General features: G+C 35.9%; 2 protein-coding genes across 5 annotated transcripts in view; one reads left to right on the top strand and one right to left on the bottom strand.

Annotated features, from left to right (window-relative positions):
- The window catches only part of LOC121317432 (transcription initiation protein SPT3 homolog), a 189004-nt gene extending 182870 nt beyond the window's left edge, over positions 1-6134 (bottom strand). For both annotated transcript variants that reach the window (XM_041253362.1, XM_041253363.1), the window contains exon 1: positions 6051-6134. The gene's annotated coding sequence lies outside the window, so the exon portion shown is untranslated. The remainder of the gene's footprint in view (positions 1-6050) is intronic.
- Positions 1-19140, top strand: part of LOC121317431 (runt-related transcription factor 2-like) — a 64432-nt gene that overhangs the window by 26046 nt on the left and 19246 nt on the right. For 2 of the 3 annotated variants that reach the window (XM_041253360.1, XM_041253358.1), the window contains exons 3-5: positions 8243-8505; positions 10786-10942; positions 17378-17482. In XM_041253360.1, the coding sequence (XP_041109294.1) occupies positions 8243-8505; positions 10786-10942; positions 17378-17482 (525 nt within the window). Of the gene's footprint in view, positions 1-6958; positions 7333-8242; positions 8506-10785; positions 10943-17377; positions 17483-19140 lie in introns of those variants that run through there. The other variant, XM_041253359.1, reaches the window with a different exon arrangement.

Genomic DNA, 19140 nt, shown 5'->3' with positions numbered 1-19140 from the left:
TGTGTTTTCTTAAGTATTAAGTGACGTTATTAAGAGAAACACCTGTGGTAAAAAAAAATACATAACAAGTAAAACTGTGGCAGTATTCAGACCTGCTTGGCAGTAACCAGACCTGCCGTTTCCTGTTTCATAGAAAATATTTTATTTTACATTTGTGTATGATACATCTTATGCTAAATGGCAATTAACCAGATTTTATAACATTACTTGTCTATAAACTATTTTTAATAAAGCCCTGAGTGTCATCATTGAAACCACAGGGAAACAACCTGGACCCCTTTCAATTTCACACCATTACTCTCTCTCGAGTTACAACTTAAGATCCACTGCCACATTTACTCATTTACATTAGTCTACCGGTAATCATAGACATTTGGAAAAAAGGCACATTTTGCAGTTTAAGATTGGTGACATGCAACTTAAATACTACTGTACAGCCTAATATTGCAGTTCCCAGGGGTTTACAGCTGTAGAGGTGCCTGCACATGGCAGGTTTTCAGAAATGTTAACTCTTTATTCACATCATACCAGACTAGCTTCCAATGACTAGAAGGTTATTTTTTTATGAAAACATTCACTACATCACAGGCATTAGGAGGTGGATTTTTTTGTTATTCATGAAAGTTTTAATTGTAGTAGACCAGTGGATCAGCCTGTACTTCATGATTGTAGGTTTTACAAGCAACAAATTTAGTCATATGTTCATTAATTTCATTCGCTATGATTCCAAAAGAATTCCACACTTCTGATTTACCTCTTGAACTATTATCCACTACATGATATAAACCCTGCGCTACCTTTTGTTTCACCTCGTCCACAGGCATTTTTAACATCACCAAGCAGACGTGATGAATGGAACTTGCGACATATCATACAAGCGGCAATACAAACCGAGAACACTGATTCGTCAGCTGACTCCTCCCTCATCACCTTTTCTTGCTTTAGTGCAGGAAATACCAGTACCTTTACGTTCCAATACGTTATTGGGAAAGGGTTAATAACAAGTACACTGAAAGGACGGAAAACATTTTTGGTTATTCAAATTCAGACCAAGCCTGACACGAAAATTAAATGTTTTTGACCAACACTCAAGCCACATTTGCGGGTCACCTGCAGGTACCTGACCTGATGCAGGACTCTGCACCCCCCTATATGCTTTCATGTGCCCGCCTCCTCGGACTTAACCCACCAATCCTGGCTGAGGCAAGCTCACAGCTGATAAAAAACACACATAACAATACACACACAAACAAACAATAGGGTCCATAGACCAGTCCTGCAACAGTATAAATCCCGGGTCATTGAAACAGTATAATAGAGACTGCTACACCACTCTTATTTAAATTGTACATTTTTTATAATAAATGCTGTAAACTGTAAATAAATAACACAGTTTATACACACTTGTATTGGTTCGTACTTGTTTTGTAACATTAACAGAGTTTGTTTTTACTTTTAGAAGAAAAAATACAGCGCAAGCACAGGAGCTTTATAAGTAGTACAGTCCCAGTTTCCTTTAAATGCATTTAAATACGGAAATATAAAACAACAATAAAACAGAATCACAGTGCTGTAGATTTTATTTTATTTATTTTTTGAGTTGCTATTAGAATTTAAACTAGCATAATTCACGATAACATCACCAGGCTCACTTAAAATATCTGGAACATTTACCCAATGTTTGCGAGTCAAATTGCATTATGGGGGAAATGGGAACCTTACTGTGTTATAAACGGTTCCGCACTACACCAGGCTGTGTTATAACGGGGGAGCACACACACACACACACACACACACACACACACACACACACACACACACACATATAGTTTAAGACTTCCGGAAGTAGGTATATGTATAAAATATACATTATATTTTCTTAAATGCGTGTGTGTTATGTGTGGTGATTGTATAGAAACTGAAGGCCGGTTCATCCAGATACATTATATTTTCTTAAATGCGACTTTAATTACCTATCAACAGTAGCACAATCACTAACAGGGTTTTCCAATTATTTAAAAACAGATTTACATTTTCAAATTCTTCAGTCCCTCCATCGACATGTACAGTATTACATAACACTACCTTTCTTTGGTGAGCCAAATTATCTTACTTTCAAATCACTCAGGTGTACATGATTTTTACTTAACATGACGAGACAATAATTCGGAAGGCTCTTTTCTATAATTACTTCCCCTACCCACAGTTTGTTTGATGGTTTGGATAATGAACTTATTTAATACATCAAAGTAGTGCTATGTGAATTCTCTATTTGATTTCTTCCGGACATTAAATTTAAAAAAAAATTTAAAAAAAGCAAAAGCACTCTCCAGTTAATTTTCTCCAATAAATACAGTCAACATGAAATTGAAATCCTACTGTAATCTTCCCCCATAAGTTAAACTTTTTTACTTTGAATTGCAATGCAGATGGCTGCCATACTCAGTAAAATGAATTCAGATGTGCAGAATGGGTCCAGATTATTTAAGCATCCAAAGGTTTAACACAGTTACTTAACATGTGTGGGCAGAGAAAGGCAACTCTTTCTGTTTATTGTTATTTTTTCATAATTAAATTGACTTTTATGTCGCTTTACATTAACTTTTTATTTATTTATTTTTTACTAGAGACGCCTAGTCAATTTAACAGATTTAAACTTGGCCAACAAACTGAGGAAGCAAAATTTGAACCACTTAGTGCATTTGTTTATTTATGTTGAAATATATTTTAAAAAAAGGACTGTTTATTTGATTTGAAATATGACAACAGTAACAGAGCCATCTGTCAAAATATATAATGTTATATAAAAGTTAAACATTTGGAGCCCACTGTTCACTGCCTGTTATCTAAAACAATACCTTATTAACAATCACGGTAAACACTGTTACTATGGAACATTTGGTGTAAAAATGTAGACATTGAAAACAGCTTTTTATAGACTAAAGTATGCTGCTTCAGTATGAGTTTATTCAGTGTTGATCATCATTTTTCCCATTTATCAGTGCAATAATTTTACAGTCGATCTTCAGAATTTACAGAAATCAAAAACCTATTTTGTGTTTAGTACTTTTCAGAAATCCCACATCCCCACGTTTGGTACCACACATGCAAAATCCCTTTTCCTGGGATAAAAAATGTTGGTTATTTGCCCCGGGACACAAATAAGAGGAAGGAAGTAGATTATTATAGACTAAATAACGTAAATAAATATTAAAATCACCCCATTATCCTTTCCTTTGTCATCTTATTTATATACAATACCAGAACAAACAAACTAACAATTGCAGTTGTTGATAAATGCTCATCAATCTCTTCAGCAAACAATTAAAAACATGCCACTCTTATACAAAAAAAAAATCTCAAAAAGGGGCAGATCGATAAAGCATGGCAATACATGCATTGCAATCCCATGCACATTTACTAGAAACTGTAAGTCAGTATTTTACTGCCATATTTATAAATCTTTCTTTTTATAAATCTACCCCCCACCCAACCCGGTGCATTCCATTACCCACACACATGAAATTGTATCACTGCAAAAAAAAAAAATGTAAAAAGGTTAAACATAGTTTGCAATTACTGGCCAACTTGATTCAGAGATTTAATCAAAGCACAAAGTAGTTTTTGGTTTATGACATGCCTATATTTAAGATTTGAAAAAAATGTGCAGGATTCTAAGTTTTTCAATAATTCAACAATAGCCAGACAACAATACTCAGTTTTTCTTTGTAAGAATCCATTACAGGGCCTCCTATAAAATACAATTTGTTTTAGTTTTGAAATGTGACTGTCTTTTAAAACCACATGCAGTTGGTAAGCATATTCCATAACCTCTATAAGTATACAGCTATACATAAATACTTTAATAAATGAATATTAGTAGTGTCTCACAAATTACTAAACACACCCAGAAATGTCTCTCCTCCAGACATCAAGCCCCCTGGAAAGCTCTCAATATATTTCTTTGTGACTCAGGCTAAATTCAGACAGTGATGTGGAATTTTTGCAGTCTAGCCCTACAGATTAAACCAGCGTGGCCTGATTATGAAACACTATATAGTGGTTCTGTGAAGCAGAGGAAGTAGTCTGAAACTCTAAATTCCCATGCAATTTTTCTTTTACCACCAGCAAACTGTCTTAATGTGTGTTGCAATTCTAACTGCACATGGTACGAAATTTTATTGATAAGCTTTTAAAGAGGATGTTTCTCACGGCTTGGGAGAAATCATTGCACATTTTTTATAAAAGCAGACTGGTACACGTTAAAAATGTTCCCATTGTACAAAACAGCTCATTTTAATATATTTATATTTGTGATGTATACTTTTGCCTAAATTAAGTAATATAATTAGTATAATAGTATAATATAATAATATTAATAAATATATAAAAGTATAATAAGTATAAGTATAATAAATAGTATAATCGTAAATCTCGAAAAACTACTCACTTCTAAATCTTTTGTAGTCATTTTTGTATTACTTTAGTATAAATACATGTTAATTTGGATTCATATGTTGTTTTATTCTGACTTTATGTGAACGAAAAGACACACATTTGCCCGTTTTCCCATTGGAAATAGTGCTATTTTGAAATATCACTGTCCTGGTCACAAAAGCAAAGTTTGTGGGGAATAATAGCCATGTTCTATACTTCTGAGGCATAAGCAATTAGGAAATAACACTTACTACCCAGGAACAAAAAAAATAAAAATAAATTGTTACACAGTGTTATCAGTTACAAAGCACTTAATGTTTAAAGAAATATAAAGAATAATTAAAGTACTTCGTTAACGCTTTATTTGAAGACTTGGGAGTGTTCATGACTGTTCTTGAAATGTTTTGAAACATGACAATACAGCCTAACCTTTTATGAAACACACAAGAAAGGTTTATTTTATATCAGACCTTATATCAAAATGGGCTTTTTGTTACATAATTTGTAAATAAGGCTTGATGAAACCCCTGCTGATTCTGAATGCGGATGTAAAATACTATATTCGGAAGTTTTGCAACACCATACTATAAAATATGAAAATGAGGGGTGGAGGGGTGGGGGGTGTATATAAACCTCTCACTTAAGTTACAATGCTTTAAGGATTGTGTTGTTCTCAAATAAATCTTGTCATTGCTGCTTTGCCTAGGCTAATACACAGACAGTACAAGGTAAAGGGTATTTAGGCTTCTAATGCCAGTTCTTAAACACAACCGCTAAACAGAATTGTAAACCTGCAGTTAACATTCTTAAGTATTTTAAGTCTAGAGTGCTTCAGATGATACCACAGCGTGAATATTGTTTTGACATCAATGCGTAAATCAAGCCTCGGAGAGTGTGTGGTCCGGTGGTTAAAGGAAGGGCTTGTAACCCTGGCCCCCGGTTAAAAACCCGGCTCACTCATTGTGTGACCTTCAGAAATTCACTTAGCCTCCTTGTGCTCCATACTTTCGAGTGAAACGTTGCTGTAAGTGACACTGCAGCTGATGCATAGTTCACACATCCTAGTCTCTGTAAATCGCCTTTGATAATGGCGTCTGCTAAATAAACAAATAATAATAATATCATCACCTCCTTCTTAAAATGTAATCAGCGCGAACTCATATCTGCGGCTTGTGGCGCTTCAAACTGAAGCACATAAATAAAACCATTCAATTGTGATAATAATAATAATAATAATAATAATAATAATATAATAATAATAATAATAATAATTATTATTATTATTATTATATTGCTTTTTCTCTTTATTGGCATTGTTAAACAAAGCCATTTATCAGCACAGCAATGATAATATATAGAGCAGACAACGAAATAGCACTTCCTACAGACTTTGTTTTTGTTCACAGATCAGAAAAGGTAGCTAATTTGGAAATTCTCGTGCCTGTTAAACACGCTGCGGGTGCACACAGCAACAAATACTGTAAACCGGCTTTTTTATTTCCTTGAATGTATTGTGTTCTGCTTCTGGCATACTGAAAAGTACATTAATAACAGCCACCGCGTTTATGGTTGTTTCTCAAGTGCTATGAATTCGTACCATGCGAACATCTTACCTTTATTTATCTCCTCTTGTTCCAGATGACAGTTCCGCCCTCGTGCAGTGGCAGACTCCTATCAAACAGCGCGCACGGCCGTCCCACCCCCGCCCCCACGCCCCTTTTCATCGCACGCACACACGCACGCACGCACGCACGCCGTCACCTAGCCGTCTGCTTTTTGGGAGTTGTAGTTTTAACTCTGTTACATACATACTCAAACTAAAGCATGATCAGGTATTTCTGTTATTTCTGCTAAGCTAAAACAAAATAAAAAGTTGCATGTGCTACACACAATCCAAAATGTGTGGGGATTGACTTGTAGTTCCTTCAAGTCCTAACTTCTCCCTATAATTTACCACAAAAAATAAAAATGAAATACAATTCACTTGTGGAACTCATACCCCTGCGACTTCAGTATACCATCTGTGCTATGTAATCTCAGGTGGCTGTGTTGGGTTACGTAAGGAAAGTAAATTTACAAGCGTTCAGCGTGCCCTTAGGTTATGATAGGGTAACGATGTGACATATAACCACAAGTATAACATAAATTCAAATAATTATACCGTATACCAAACCGCGTTTGTCCCAGGTAGCTTTTCTCTATAAGGATGAGGTAGGTAGCAGACTACATGTTTAATTAAAGTTTAATAAAAAGCAGTGTATCATTGAATGACATAGAAATTTTGAGTGTACAGGATTTTTATCAATGCAATTTTAAAAAGTTAAACAAGCGACGATCCCCTTTTCCCACGTTAGCTCTTGATGCTTTTACTGTAAGAGCTCTCCCCCGCGACTGAATTTTCAACAGTGAAAAAAAACAAACTTCCTTGAAGGTATTTTTTTCATCTAAGCCTTGAGTCAGGCACGTCAAAGGGAAGTGACTCACGTCTCCTTAAACTGCCACTGCTCGTTTTAAGTTACAGTTAGTTCTAATAAGGGAAGACATTTTGGACCTATGAATATGTATCGTTCAGTATATTCTTTCTTCACACCCCAATTCATTATGTGGCTGTGACGGGTACGAACAGTTCTTTTTTTTTTTTTTTTTTTTTTTTCTGTTGTACTAGGCTACAGCAGAATGGTAACTCCCTTGTAAGACAAACTGGCGCACACAAAACGTGTTGTTGTTTTTTTTGGTTGTTTTTATTTATTTTATTTTTTAAACCACAACAGAAAAGTGGAAGCGCTGTTGCTGAAAACCAAACACACTTCTTCAAATATACAAAAAAAGATCGCACATGGAGATTTTGATACGTTGCTACTAGCGAGCTCTGGGAAGCATGCTTTTTGCCACTGGGTATGTACATTCTTTTTAATACGATCTGCCTTTTCAGCAAGTACCCGTCTATACCTTTATAATCCGATGGATGGCTTGATTACCTTTCATTCATTCAAGGAAATGCATTAAACTGTAGGTCATGATTATTTTTAAACGGTCGTAGATTTTTTTTCTCTCAGACTTCAAAGGTGCAAAACAGAAGATCTAGATACAGAATTAGGACTGCTGCAGAAGTGAAAACAGCCAAACAGAAAAGCGAGAGAGTTAACCATACTTCTTTTCTCGAGAGACAGAAGCATTTGGTTATTTATTTTGAATGCAGTGTGATGACTGGCTTCAGACACCACGTGTCTGAGTCTCATCAGCATAACGATCACCTAGTACTGTATATATAAACCACAAAAACCTGATCATTAGAAATCCCTGACTCCAAAGACAAACCACATTTCGGGACAAAAAAAAAACTGTGGCTTGTTTCGGCTCCTTCATCCTACCGACCGCAACTTTTTTTGGGATCAACGAGAACCTTTTAACCCTATACAAAAAAAAAAAAAACTTTACCACTGTCTTAAATTTGGTGGAAAACTTTTAAAGAGGAAGATTTATTTTAAGGACTACAAAATGCAAAATATATTGTGACCCCAAAAAAATAAATAAATATTGAAGTCATTTTTCAGTAATTAGAATTTTGTTTTTCTGCTTTTGATTTTTTAATTTGTTATTTAGCAGTTCACGATTTTGAAGACTTCCTGGAAAACTTAACATGTGTATCGAGCTATTCGTGACACGAAATAAGTCAGGAGCATTGCTGAAGGGAAAGCTTCTGTTTGTGAAAACGTTTTAACTGACTGTAAAGTAACTGAAGATTTAACCAATCTCAGTCGCCTACCTTTGCTAATTGTGACTGTTGTAATGCGCATTCCCATAGATCCCAGCACCAGCCGGAGGTTCAGCCCCCCGTCCAGTAGCCTTCAACCCGTCCCTGTTAAAATGAGCGAAGTGAGCCCGGCGACTGGGCAACAAGAGGCGGCTCCAGCGGTACCCAGACTTCGGGCGCACGATAACCGTACCATGGTAGAAATCATCGCTGATCATCCAGCAGAACTCGTGCGGACTGACAGTCCCAACTTTCTTTGCTCAGTCTTGCCGTCCCATTGGAGGTGTAATAAAACATTACCCGTGGCATTCAAGGTAAGGTAATTTAACACATTCTAAAAAAAAAACAATAATTTCTAATAAAAAAATTAAAACAATATTCAGAATAAAAGTGTAAGGTACAAGAGACAACGTCGTTGTATGAAAACTTTTGGCTGTTATACAGCAATACGTGTGTTTTAAGAACGGCATGTATGAAGGTATAATCCATTGTCTCCTAAATATACTGTAATACAGATCAATATAGATTGCGGTTGTGGTGTCATCAGAAAAGTATTATTATTTATTTGAGACAGCTGGTGGAGTTTTAGCGAGGGTGTTTCATGTTATATCATTTATTATATATTACAAGTTTCTATAACACACGTTATTGTTAGCATTGTGAGCTTTACTACATGTGATCAATCACCACATTGAAATGCATTTTGGCTGGCATATCGAAACAAATTTGCAGGTTATTTAATATTTAATAGGGGTCTGTACAGCCAATACCACACTGCGGGGATATTTACACATAAAGCTAATTAAAACATCCAGTTACATTTATAACAATTTAACAATCAAAATAAATAGTGTCATTGGAAAGTTTTGTGTACAAAGCCTAAGCTGTTAGAGAAACGATGTTACTAAAAATGTTGGCTATTTGTCAAGTGACTTTTTTGGTAAATAAAGCCAAAATGCGGATATGGTGAGAGACCACGTATTCAAAAAAGTACACTGTTTCAGATTGTAATATGCACCTTATTATTGAGCACCAGCATTTCAATGTAGTCAATTCTCACCTGCTTGTCAGAGCGCGAGTAAGGTGTCTTTCTGAAGTCGTCATCACTATTTGCGATATCTTACCTATGTATAAACCATAATATACAGTATATATCACCAACTACATTCGTTTTGTATTTGAATTTGCCTGTACTAATTCAACTAAAACGCCTATTTATTATTTCTAAAGAATAATCAAATTTGCGGGACCAGTCTGTCTTCTCATTTATCTGATTTGACAAGTCAAAGAAACTATAACTGTCAGTAATATTGTATAATTAATTAAATATTATGTTTTATAGGGAAGGACTTTGATGCTGCTAAAGACTGTTTTTCATTTGTATGCAGATAGTGTATTATTCTTATAGCGTTATGAGTATATCATAACTGCTCGCAAGTGCTGAAGTTGAAACAACACACATCAGTATATTTCATGTGTAGTACATGCTTTTCTCTCTCTCTCTCTCTCTCTCTCTCTCTCTCTCTCTCTCTCTCTCTCTCTCTCTCTCTCTCTCTCTCTCAAGCAAGTGTAATGTACCACCCTGTTTCTCATCACTAATGCCTTGCCTCCCAAATGAGCGATAAGTATTTGAGTTCAACGCTAGAAATGTGCATCTTATTCTCCTAACACTCGGCACAGATACTGTGAGCATTTTTTTACTTCCAGACTAATTTCTATATTCAGCTTAAATGTTGGTATGAGGAATACACTCTATACAGTTTCTTTAAAGTTAAATCAATGCTCTTTATTATATGGCTATAATATAAGACATTTAATTAATACCAACATTATACATTAAGGGATATAATAATAATAATAATAATAATAATAATAATAATAATAATAATAATAATACATACATACATACATACATACATACATATTTCCATATTCTTTTTTTCCAAAATGTAAAGCATGTTTTAGGGACAAACTCTGCATTACATAATGTTAGTATGCTTATTTTTGTATTAAACAAAAAATATATATTTTAACTGAAAAAGTGCTTTTATCTCCACAACTTCTTCACACATTGTGGAGTTTTAAGCAATAGGTTGTGATTGCCCTTTACCAAATACTCAACTTTTTTCTTTTTCTTTACATAAACCTAAACTGTGTGAACATGCAGGAGACAGTGCAAGACAACATCTCTGTTAGAGCAATTAGTATTACTTCATCCACTAGAATTAGACAGAAGGATATTGCACATTATATTCACAAGACTTATGGTGGAGCTTTCTAACTGAAGTTTCCATTTTTGGTGGCATTACATAATCATTTCCACCTAAGTATTGCCCAAGATATTACTGGCCTGAGAATAAACTCTACCATGCTTATTTTTTTAAGGATGCTGCAAAATGCTAAAAAGAATAGTATATATAAAAAAAGCTGCAATTTTTGAATTGAGAAGGTTGTAAAGGATATTAATACCATACGTGTGCCCTCACCTACCCTGTCAGCAATGTAACTAGAAGCTCAAATTTGCATTTGTAAATGCAGAGGGTATGTGAGAGTTATCTTGCTGTTTATTGTTGACACTGTGCATTTTTCTGCAGGTGGTAGCCCTGGGGGAGGTCTCTGAGGGGACGGTGGTCACAGTGATGGCTGGTAATGATGAGAACTACTCTGCAGAATTGAGAAACGCCTCTGCAGTCATGAAGAACCAAGTTGCAAGGTTTAACGACCTGCGATTTGTGGGAAGGAGTGGACGAGGTACGGTGTGTTTCCTGAAGCTTTCATGAGACCCTGCTTGTCAAAATAGAAAACACTGCAGATTTACATACAATGAAAAGGCAGTCATAACAACTAATTGATAGAGGCCTGAGGCAATATTGTGGTGTAGCTTATATAAGGCACATTTAATATTATTTTACAGTTTATGTATACTGTACAAGCTTACAAAATATGCTTGAAGGAGCTAAGCAAACTTCACTGATTCCCACCCTATGTTACAAAGCTTCACGGTGAGGAAAATTCATTATTCCTTTTGTCCTTATTAGAACCAGGTTTTAAGTCACATGTGCAGAACAGCAAACAATTGTTGGGAATAAGGTTGATTATGTGACAGTCGACGGATGACATCTTGTCCAAAATATTGTGTGTCAGCTATTTGTATAATAATGGCATTTTCCCATTAAACACTTTTTTTTTTCAAGCAACATTAGCTGTTGCAATAGCATCAATGACAACATGTCTAGTTTATGTGGCCAAAGATAAATCTGAAATCTGTACTGTAAATGTGTGTTCGTATGTTTTTTTCTTTTAGAACCAGAGGAAATGCAAAAATAGTAAAATGTGGATTTAATATCCTGTTTTCACTAGTGTGTATTTATAAACTTTGGCTTTTCTGACAGTAGCTTTTATTTGAAGCCATTTGGCTTCAAATAAAGTTTGGTGGAGTAAGAAAAATATTTTGATGTCAAATCATAACTTCACCTGCTGTCATGCAAGACCCTGTTGTAGTCCCTAGGTTATGTGAGATACTTCAGTGTCTGTTTTGCTACTGGGGGAATCAGTTGAGATGCTATTACCTTGGGAGTCCTAACATACATCATGCATCTGTCAAATGAGACTGGATCTTAGGGCGCAAATTCAGTCTGCTTTTAGCTGGTAAAAATAACTTAAATATTTACAAATGTGGAGATTCTTTTTTTTTTTTACTTTGATTCGATAAACACATTTTTCAATCAGAATACACACACACACACACACACACACACACACACACACACACACACACACACACACACACACACACACACACACTCACACACACACACACACACACACACACACACACACACATGTTCTCTGTTTGTTGCATTCATGTGTTCCTAAAACCTTTTTTCCCAACTGAATGAGAATTGGGTATGTTTAAACCTGCCTTGAAATGATAGTGGTTTTATATCAGTTTACTAGTTATTGTCTTCTTTCAAATACCAGATTTTAAGGCATTCTGTTTTAGACTGCATAATTTGTATCCAATTATTTAACCTGAAAGACTGAACATCTTTACAAACCTGACTAAAAAGATATGACATTGACTACACATCAGTTTCCCACAGTTAGAAGCCTCTGATACAGAAAAGAGAACTTCCTCTGTGCATATGACTCATAATTGCAGAAAACAATCGGAAGGATATCTTTCAGCAGCCTGACGTTAATTTCAGAGTAAATTAAAATAACTTTACTTCCTTTGAGCAAAAGTGTGTGAAGAGGGTTTGTATTGAACTTGTGATATCTAGGGATTATACATTGATTTTGATGGCCTGAGCTTTAAAAAAAAAAATAGTGCCACTAAAAAGAACAGCATGCCAGAAGATGTAGACATCATTCGTCTATGATTGCTCAGACTCCAGTCAGAACAAATTAAATAAATGATCTACGTGAATTCTTGTTTTTTCCCCAGAAACTTCCTAAAATGAAAATTGTGATTAATCCACATAGACTTAGATAATGCACTTTTAACCTGTGCCATATTTGCACACATATCTTGATAACCCCTTATTCAAACTTAATGGAACTTATCGACAAGGGCATTCCTTAACACACATTCGTATCCATGGACATGTTTAGCAGAGGTCTGGCCTCTATGATTTGAATATTAAAAGCTCAATCTTCAGAACCTCTTGCCTAAATGTAATTACACTTTGCATGGACATTTGTTACAAGACATTTTGTCTCATGCTTGAATATAACACATGGTAACCCAAAGTGACACCTGATTGGGTGAACTATCAAGGGCTCTATCTAGGGAACCGCTTGATTTATTAAACAAAGCAATTCTATTTGTGTAAGCTAATGCTGTTATCATGTTCGTTTTTGTTTTGTGTTACTTGATTTTTTTTCTGTGGAGGATATGACAGTTACTGCCAAACCAAAGTATAGTTTCCAGTTTTTATTTTATTTCATTTTTTCTTAGTTCATATAACAGATCAGCAATTTACAGTAAACATTCTTGATTTAAATGGCTTTATCAATTATTTATCATGTGGTCTATACACTACATTAGTACTGAATGGAAGTAAACTATAATTTCATGAATTTATGGGTCTTATCTTTGCAACTCACATTTTGAATGCTGCTGAGAGCTGTCACAGCTTAGCCTTTTAGCTTCCACCTAGACAGTGACAGCTATGTAAAAGCTAAAACCCACAAGTAGTCATCTTTGTTGTGCCATCAGCAAAAAAAAGGTACCCCTTTACCCAAAGAAATAATAAATATGAAGCTCAGAAAAGAAGAACCAGAATATGAAAAAGTAAGAAAAAGAAAATAAATATATTATTCCCAACCTTAAAAGTTGAAAACAAAGGGTGCGCACACAGTTATACAATATTTCCTTTTCTTCTTTGGCTGGATTCCCAAATAGCATTTTTATGTACACACACACACACACACACACACACACACACACACACACACACACACACATATATATATATATATATATATATATATATATATATATATATATATATATATATATATATATATATATATATATATAAAAGGCAGACTTAACTGCTTGCAGGCTTTCCACGCATGGAAGATGAAGAAAGCTTCTTTTGATGGAGTGTAATTATGTCCAAACATAAATGACCCCCCCTCCCCCCTCCCCCACACTATGATCTTGACGGAAGCCCAGCTTTTCTCTTTGAAGCAGGCAGGCTTGGTTGAGGATCAGAAGGGCTGCAGTCTGCTGCCAGAGGCAGGAAGGAGTGGGGAGCTCAGTCCAGACTTGTCTTCCAGACTCACAGAGGCCAAGAGGATGGGTTTTTATATTGCACAATTGCACTGGGAAACAGCAGCGCAGTGACAAGCAAACTTAATACACCAAAACAAGGCCAACAAGGTTGGAGCTGGATTACTTTTAGCATGCATTACAAATTAAATGACACTTAAATAGAAGTGTTTATGTCTCATCAGGATTACTATATATACAGTAGGTATATGTACTGTATTTTGATGTTGACAAACTATGAAAAAGGCCTCTGTGAATTAAACCAAATGCATCCAAGCAACAAGCTTTGTGGTCTTTCGTTTGGGAAAAGAAGTGTCTCTTTTTTGAGTGTGATACCTACCATGGGGTTGAAGATGTAGTTTTTATTTAAATTCGTGCTTTGCAACAGTCACAGCCTTTTTGTGGCTTGTGTTATCACTACAGTTTCAGTTTTACATTTTTGGATGATTTTCTGTAGAAATAACCAGCATATGTACTGTATAGATTTCATTGGAAGTTTGAGGAAAGTGAAATGGAGCAGACAGGAACACCTCAGCTGGCTCCTCAGACTGCCTGTAGAAACGGGACTGTTGGACCACTGCCAAATCAATGCACTTCTTTGTAATCAGTGGGCACCTAATGAGTACAGACCTGAGGCTGATTAAACTAATCATCTGTGACTCGTTATAGCCATGAAACCAAGATGCGGATTTAATGCAGATAAATTATGAACCCATGCCTGTATATATTGTGTATACAATAATCAATTCCCTAGAGTACTTAAAAACTATATTGTAATCTGTATGACCAACTTAAGTTCTGCAATGCACATATTCATTAGAATAAGAAATGGTACTCTTCAGGAAAGATGGACCAATTAAACCTAAATAGTTTGCATATTCTGTGTATTTGTATACATACCAAACTACAAAATGCAAAGGTGTAGATGTTTATTAGGATAGCCGTTATTTATTGAAGTCTCTCAGTTTTGTATTGTTTGGGGTTCACGTGTTTGTTACACTTTATGTGCAAACCTAGTGACATGAAGCCTGATAGAAACAGCTAAGATGATAGTGAAAGGTAAAAGAAGTGTCGAGGAAGCGAGTCTGGTTAAATAAAGATTAGAGGGAGTGAAAATATCACACAGCGAATCAAAAAGAAAAGCGAAAGAAAAGTCAACCTACACTCCACCAACATGCTTTAGGAAGAATGTTTCTTGGTGTGTGAGTTGAAATAATATTGTTTGTGAAATAGTTTATTAGCTATTTGGTGATGTTTAGAGGATTAGCTTCACTTTATATTTGAGTTCTACGTAATTATTTTCCAAACTTCAGTATACTATATCAGAAGCAGACCAGTCTTTACTTGCACATAGCACCAGATCTTTTTAACAGTAATTCAGATACGGTATACAGGGTTAAGTAGCTTAAAACAGGGAGACAAAACAATATGTGTGTGTACTGTACAGTAGCTTGGCAGATGAATTCTGTAATGGTGTGCCAGGTTAGAAATCCTCTACTTCTTTTATGTTTGCTTGACAGCCAAAACAGAACATTTTAGCTGGGGGAGGCGATGAAGATATTATTAAATTCACCTGTTCTTGCCAAAAGCCTTCCCAGTCACAGCGGATTAAGTCAGACACATTGTGCATACACATTACAAGCACTTTATTAATCCTGGAAACAGTATTCTGTTTACCATGTGCTGCTAACTGTGAATGTGGACATTTGATAGGTGCTTCAAATCCTATGAAAACTAATATTATTGCCAAAACACAGGACAATTTAAATGGCAGCTTCCTTGAAACAAAGGTGTTCAAGCTGCAGAGCTGTAAACAGTTTCCAACTTCGTCCTATTTGCATTTGCCCATCGAGTATTGTAACCCAATAGAGAAGCATACCCAAATACTCTTCACAGTAAAATACATGTATTGTATTCCAATGGTATTTGGTATTTAACTGTTCTGTAGGGATAGGCAAAATGAACAGTGCGGTCTAGTTCACAAAGGTTGTGACTTTTCCAGATGACCACAGGGTGACGGTATGAGATGAGACTGAGGAAGAATGTGCCTGTGTGAGTTTTAAAAGGGGCTTGGGGGGTGGGGGGGTAGAAAATAGAAGATTACCAAGATACAGGAGATCTGTGCTTAAGGCCGTTTCATTGGAATTGCTTTGGTACAATAAAGTGCTTACAGATCTGCTTACAGCAAGCAGTATGATATCTTAGCACATTTATAGTCAGATTTGTAAAAGAAGCGAACAGCTGAAAAGATATATTTACCAATGCAAGCAGTAAAACGTTTGGTGTTGTGAATTCTAATGCACTGGCTCAGATGTAGATTTGGGCCCAAGATTGCTGTCTGTTGTATTGAGTCACTAATCTTACGCCCACCTTTTCCTGTCTCAGTAACAGATTGCAGTTCTAGTATCTGACATTACTAACCATTACGTACTTAACTGATTATAATTGGTGAGTCTGCTGCTTAACAGAAACACTTAGCAACCCCCTGCACAGTTTTATTTAACTGACAAATGCAGTTCACTGTCTGAGGTGGGATTTTACTCTTTATAAACAAAAGCAGTACATAACATAACAAATTTAACAGTTTCTTCTGGATAATAACAGAAAAAAACAAGCTTAAATGCCCATACAGTATGTATGTATGTATTTCCTTAAAGCACTGTTATCTTATACACCTTGTATTCTGTTAACCCTGCCATTCCTTAGAAACAGATCAAACAAAAACATATAACTCAAAATGACAGCTGATTACCATTGAAAAGCCTACAAAGGAAGGCTTGTTTCAGGGATTGATTGGTGTGGTGATATTGATGCCTACATCTTTTTTTTAAATGGGTTAGCTTGATATTTTCCTCTTAGTCATTAACTTAAGTACTGTCTCTGATTGTTGGGAAGCTCATTCATGTAGGTATCTAGGCTCATTGTGTGTTTCACACAGCTTTTGTAAGAGGAGGTACAGCTTCTCATGTTCATAGTGACACACACACTGAAATCAGATTCCTTGAGTGAGTGTGACTTTATAACACATCAATAAGTTAATCTCCATATTGATTAGAGAAGGGGTAAAACAGCATAAGGCCGGAAAAAGGCATTTTAGAAACAAATGTACCCCATGATACCAGTGGTAAACCCAATGAGGGAAAAGTCTATTCAACTTCATTAAACATCTAAGTAGTGGTGCATATAGACATGTAAGGTAACTTGGAAGTACATTAATTATATAAGGGCCACTGTTACAGTAGGCCACTGAAATTGTCATTGTTTATTGTTCATTGGTATTGAATTCAATTTTGTCAGTAACCCACAGCCATCATCATCACCAACTGCAAAATGTAAATGAGCGGGAATGCTGAATGCTGCACATTGTACATGAAAGTTATGGATTTTTTATCTTTTATGTTTTGCAGGCAAGAGTTTCACATTGACAATCACAGTATTCACAAACCCACCCCAAGTGGCAACTTACCACCGAGCAATAAAGGTTACTGTTGATGGACCTCGGGAACCAAGAAGTAAGTACCCCAGTATTTATCAGTGTGCTGTAATAATAATGGACAAGGTTAATGTGCCCTGCTGACTTGCAAGTCAGGCTTTAGTATAATAATTTTGGAATCCTTTTGCCGTTGCTGGCGCATTGCCTCACATTTTTGTCTAACATAAGTAGATATAGCTAGATTTAGGAATGGATCCTGTCTTTTGTATTTGTACACAGCTGGTTGTGTCGTGACAGGGTGGAGAACAAGTCTGTGTGTGTGGGGGCGGCGGGTGGGGGGGGGCATTATTTGCAGGCCGGTCTGCTAAAAATAAATATTTTGTGGCCTTATATTGTATTTGTGTAGGGAAGCAGTATGCCCCCCCATTTATTTTACATGCTGAAGGTATACATACTGTACAATTTTCAGGTTACATTTGGAAAATGCCTGCACATTGTGTGTTTGAGGCTTACATCTGGGAAATTAAAACTGTCACTCTCGGCTTTTTAATTGTCATTTTATTAAACTTTCTGTTGGAAGATTATAATTACCAGTAAAGATGGAACACATCATTGCATTTCTGCCATTGTTCAAAGACACAGGGTGTCCGGAAACCATTCCAGAATAAAGGAGTGTGTGTGGTGGATGCTTTTGACATTTGTACTCTGTACCTTACAAACATTATCCTACATGCCACCATGTATATCTCTTAAGCCACCTACTGTACATAGAACATGGAATTGGATGCGTTCCTAACTCAAGGACTGAAGCTCAATTTAACCCTTTGGTTTGACCATGGGTCAAACCAGCTGTAACTACTTTCTGTGGAATGGCCAAATTACCAGATGTAGAGCCCTGTTGTTGAATACAGTACACACACACACACACACACACACACACACACACACACACACAAACACACACACACACACACACTGTAGTTTAGTGTAGAGTTATTATTTTCCGTCACCAATACACACACCAAATAGCCATCATTACTTAATATGACCTTTGGATTGCTGTGCTAAGGTAAAGAGGGAAGTAAAGCTACCATTAGCTCTTATAATGGGGCATAAAAAGTTTGTGATGTCCATCAATGCCAGCTGGTCTGGCGTGCAGCTGTTCCAGGATTAATTTTATTCATAAAAAAAATATTTTCATCTTTCTTTTTTGGCTCTAGAATCAATGCTATCACATCACAAACAAGTTTTTTTTTTATTTCTTCTTTTCAATAAACACATCTGGCATTGGCAGTTGGAGCCACTTCATAACAGCACATGATCATCCTTCATTACCAGATTAAAAACTACCCCATGGCATCATTGATGTGCCTGACTTTGATCTCCCTCACTTCTGATTCATCTGCCTTGTTTATAAACTTTCTTGAAAAGGACGGCGGCAGATGACTTCCAAACGCTAGATTATTGGGTAGAGTAAACATGCGGAAAAAAGCATAACAATTTCTTACATTTTCACTCTGTGCCAATTTAAATGCATCATAAATGCAGGCAGATGCAAGAGGATCGTCTCGTGAATGTGTCATCATATTCCAAAGTAACTGTATCTCTTTCCTAACTTCATCTTTTATATAACTTCTTTGTTGAAAGATTGATATCATCTAAGTGACTTTAGAACTATATATTTTACTTATACACTGTGCACAGTGAATATCCAGCAGCTTAGACAGAGCAGTACAA

Source organism: Polyodon spathula, chromosome 6 (assembly GCF_017654505.1).
Source record: "Polyodon spathula isolate WHYD16114869_AA chromosome 6, ASM1765450v1, whole genome shotgun sequence".
Taxonomy (NCBI): domain Eukaryota; kingdom Metazoa; phylum Chordata; class Actinopteri; order Acipenseriformes; family Polyodontidae; genus Polyodon; species Polyodon spathula.
The sequence above is the reverse complement of the archived record's forward strand: the minus strand, read 5'-3'. Positions and strand labels throughout refer to the sequence as shown.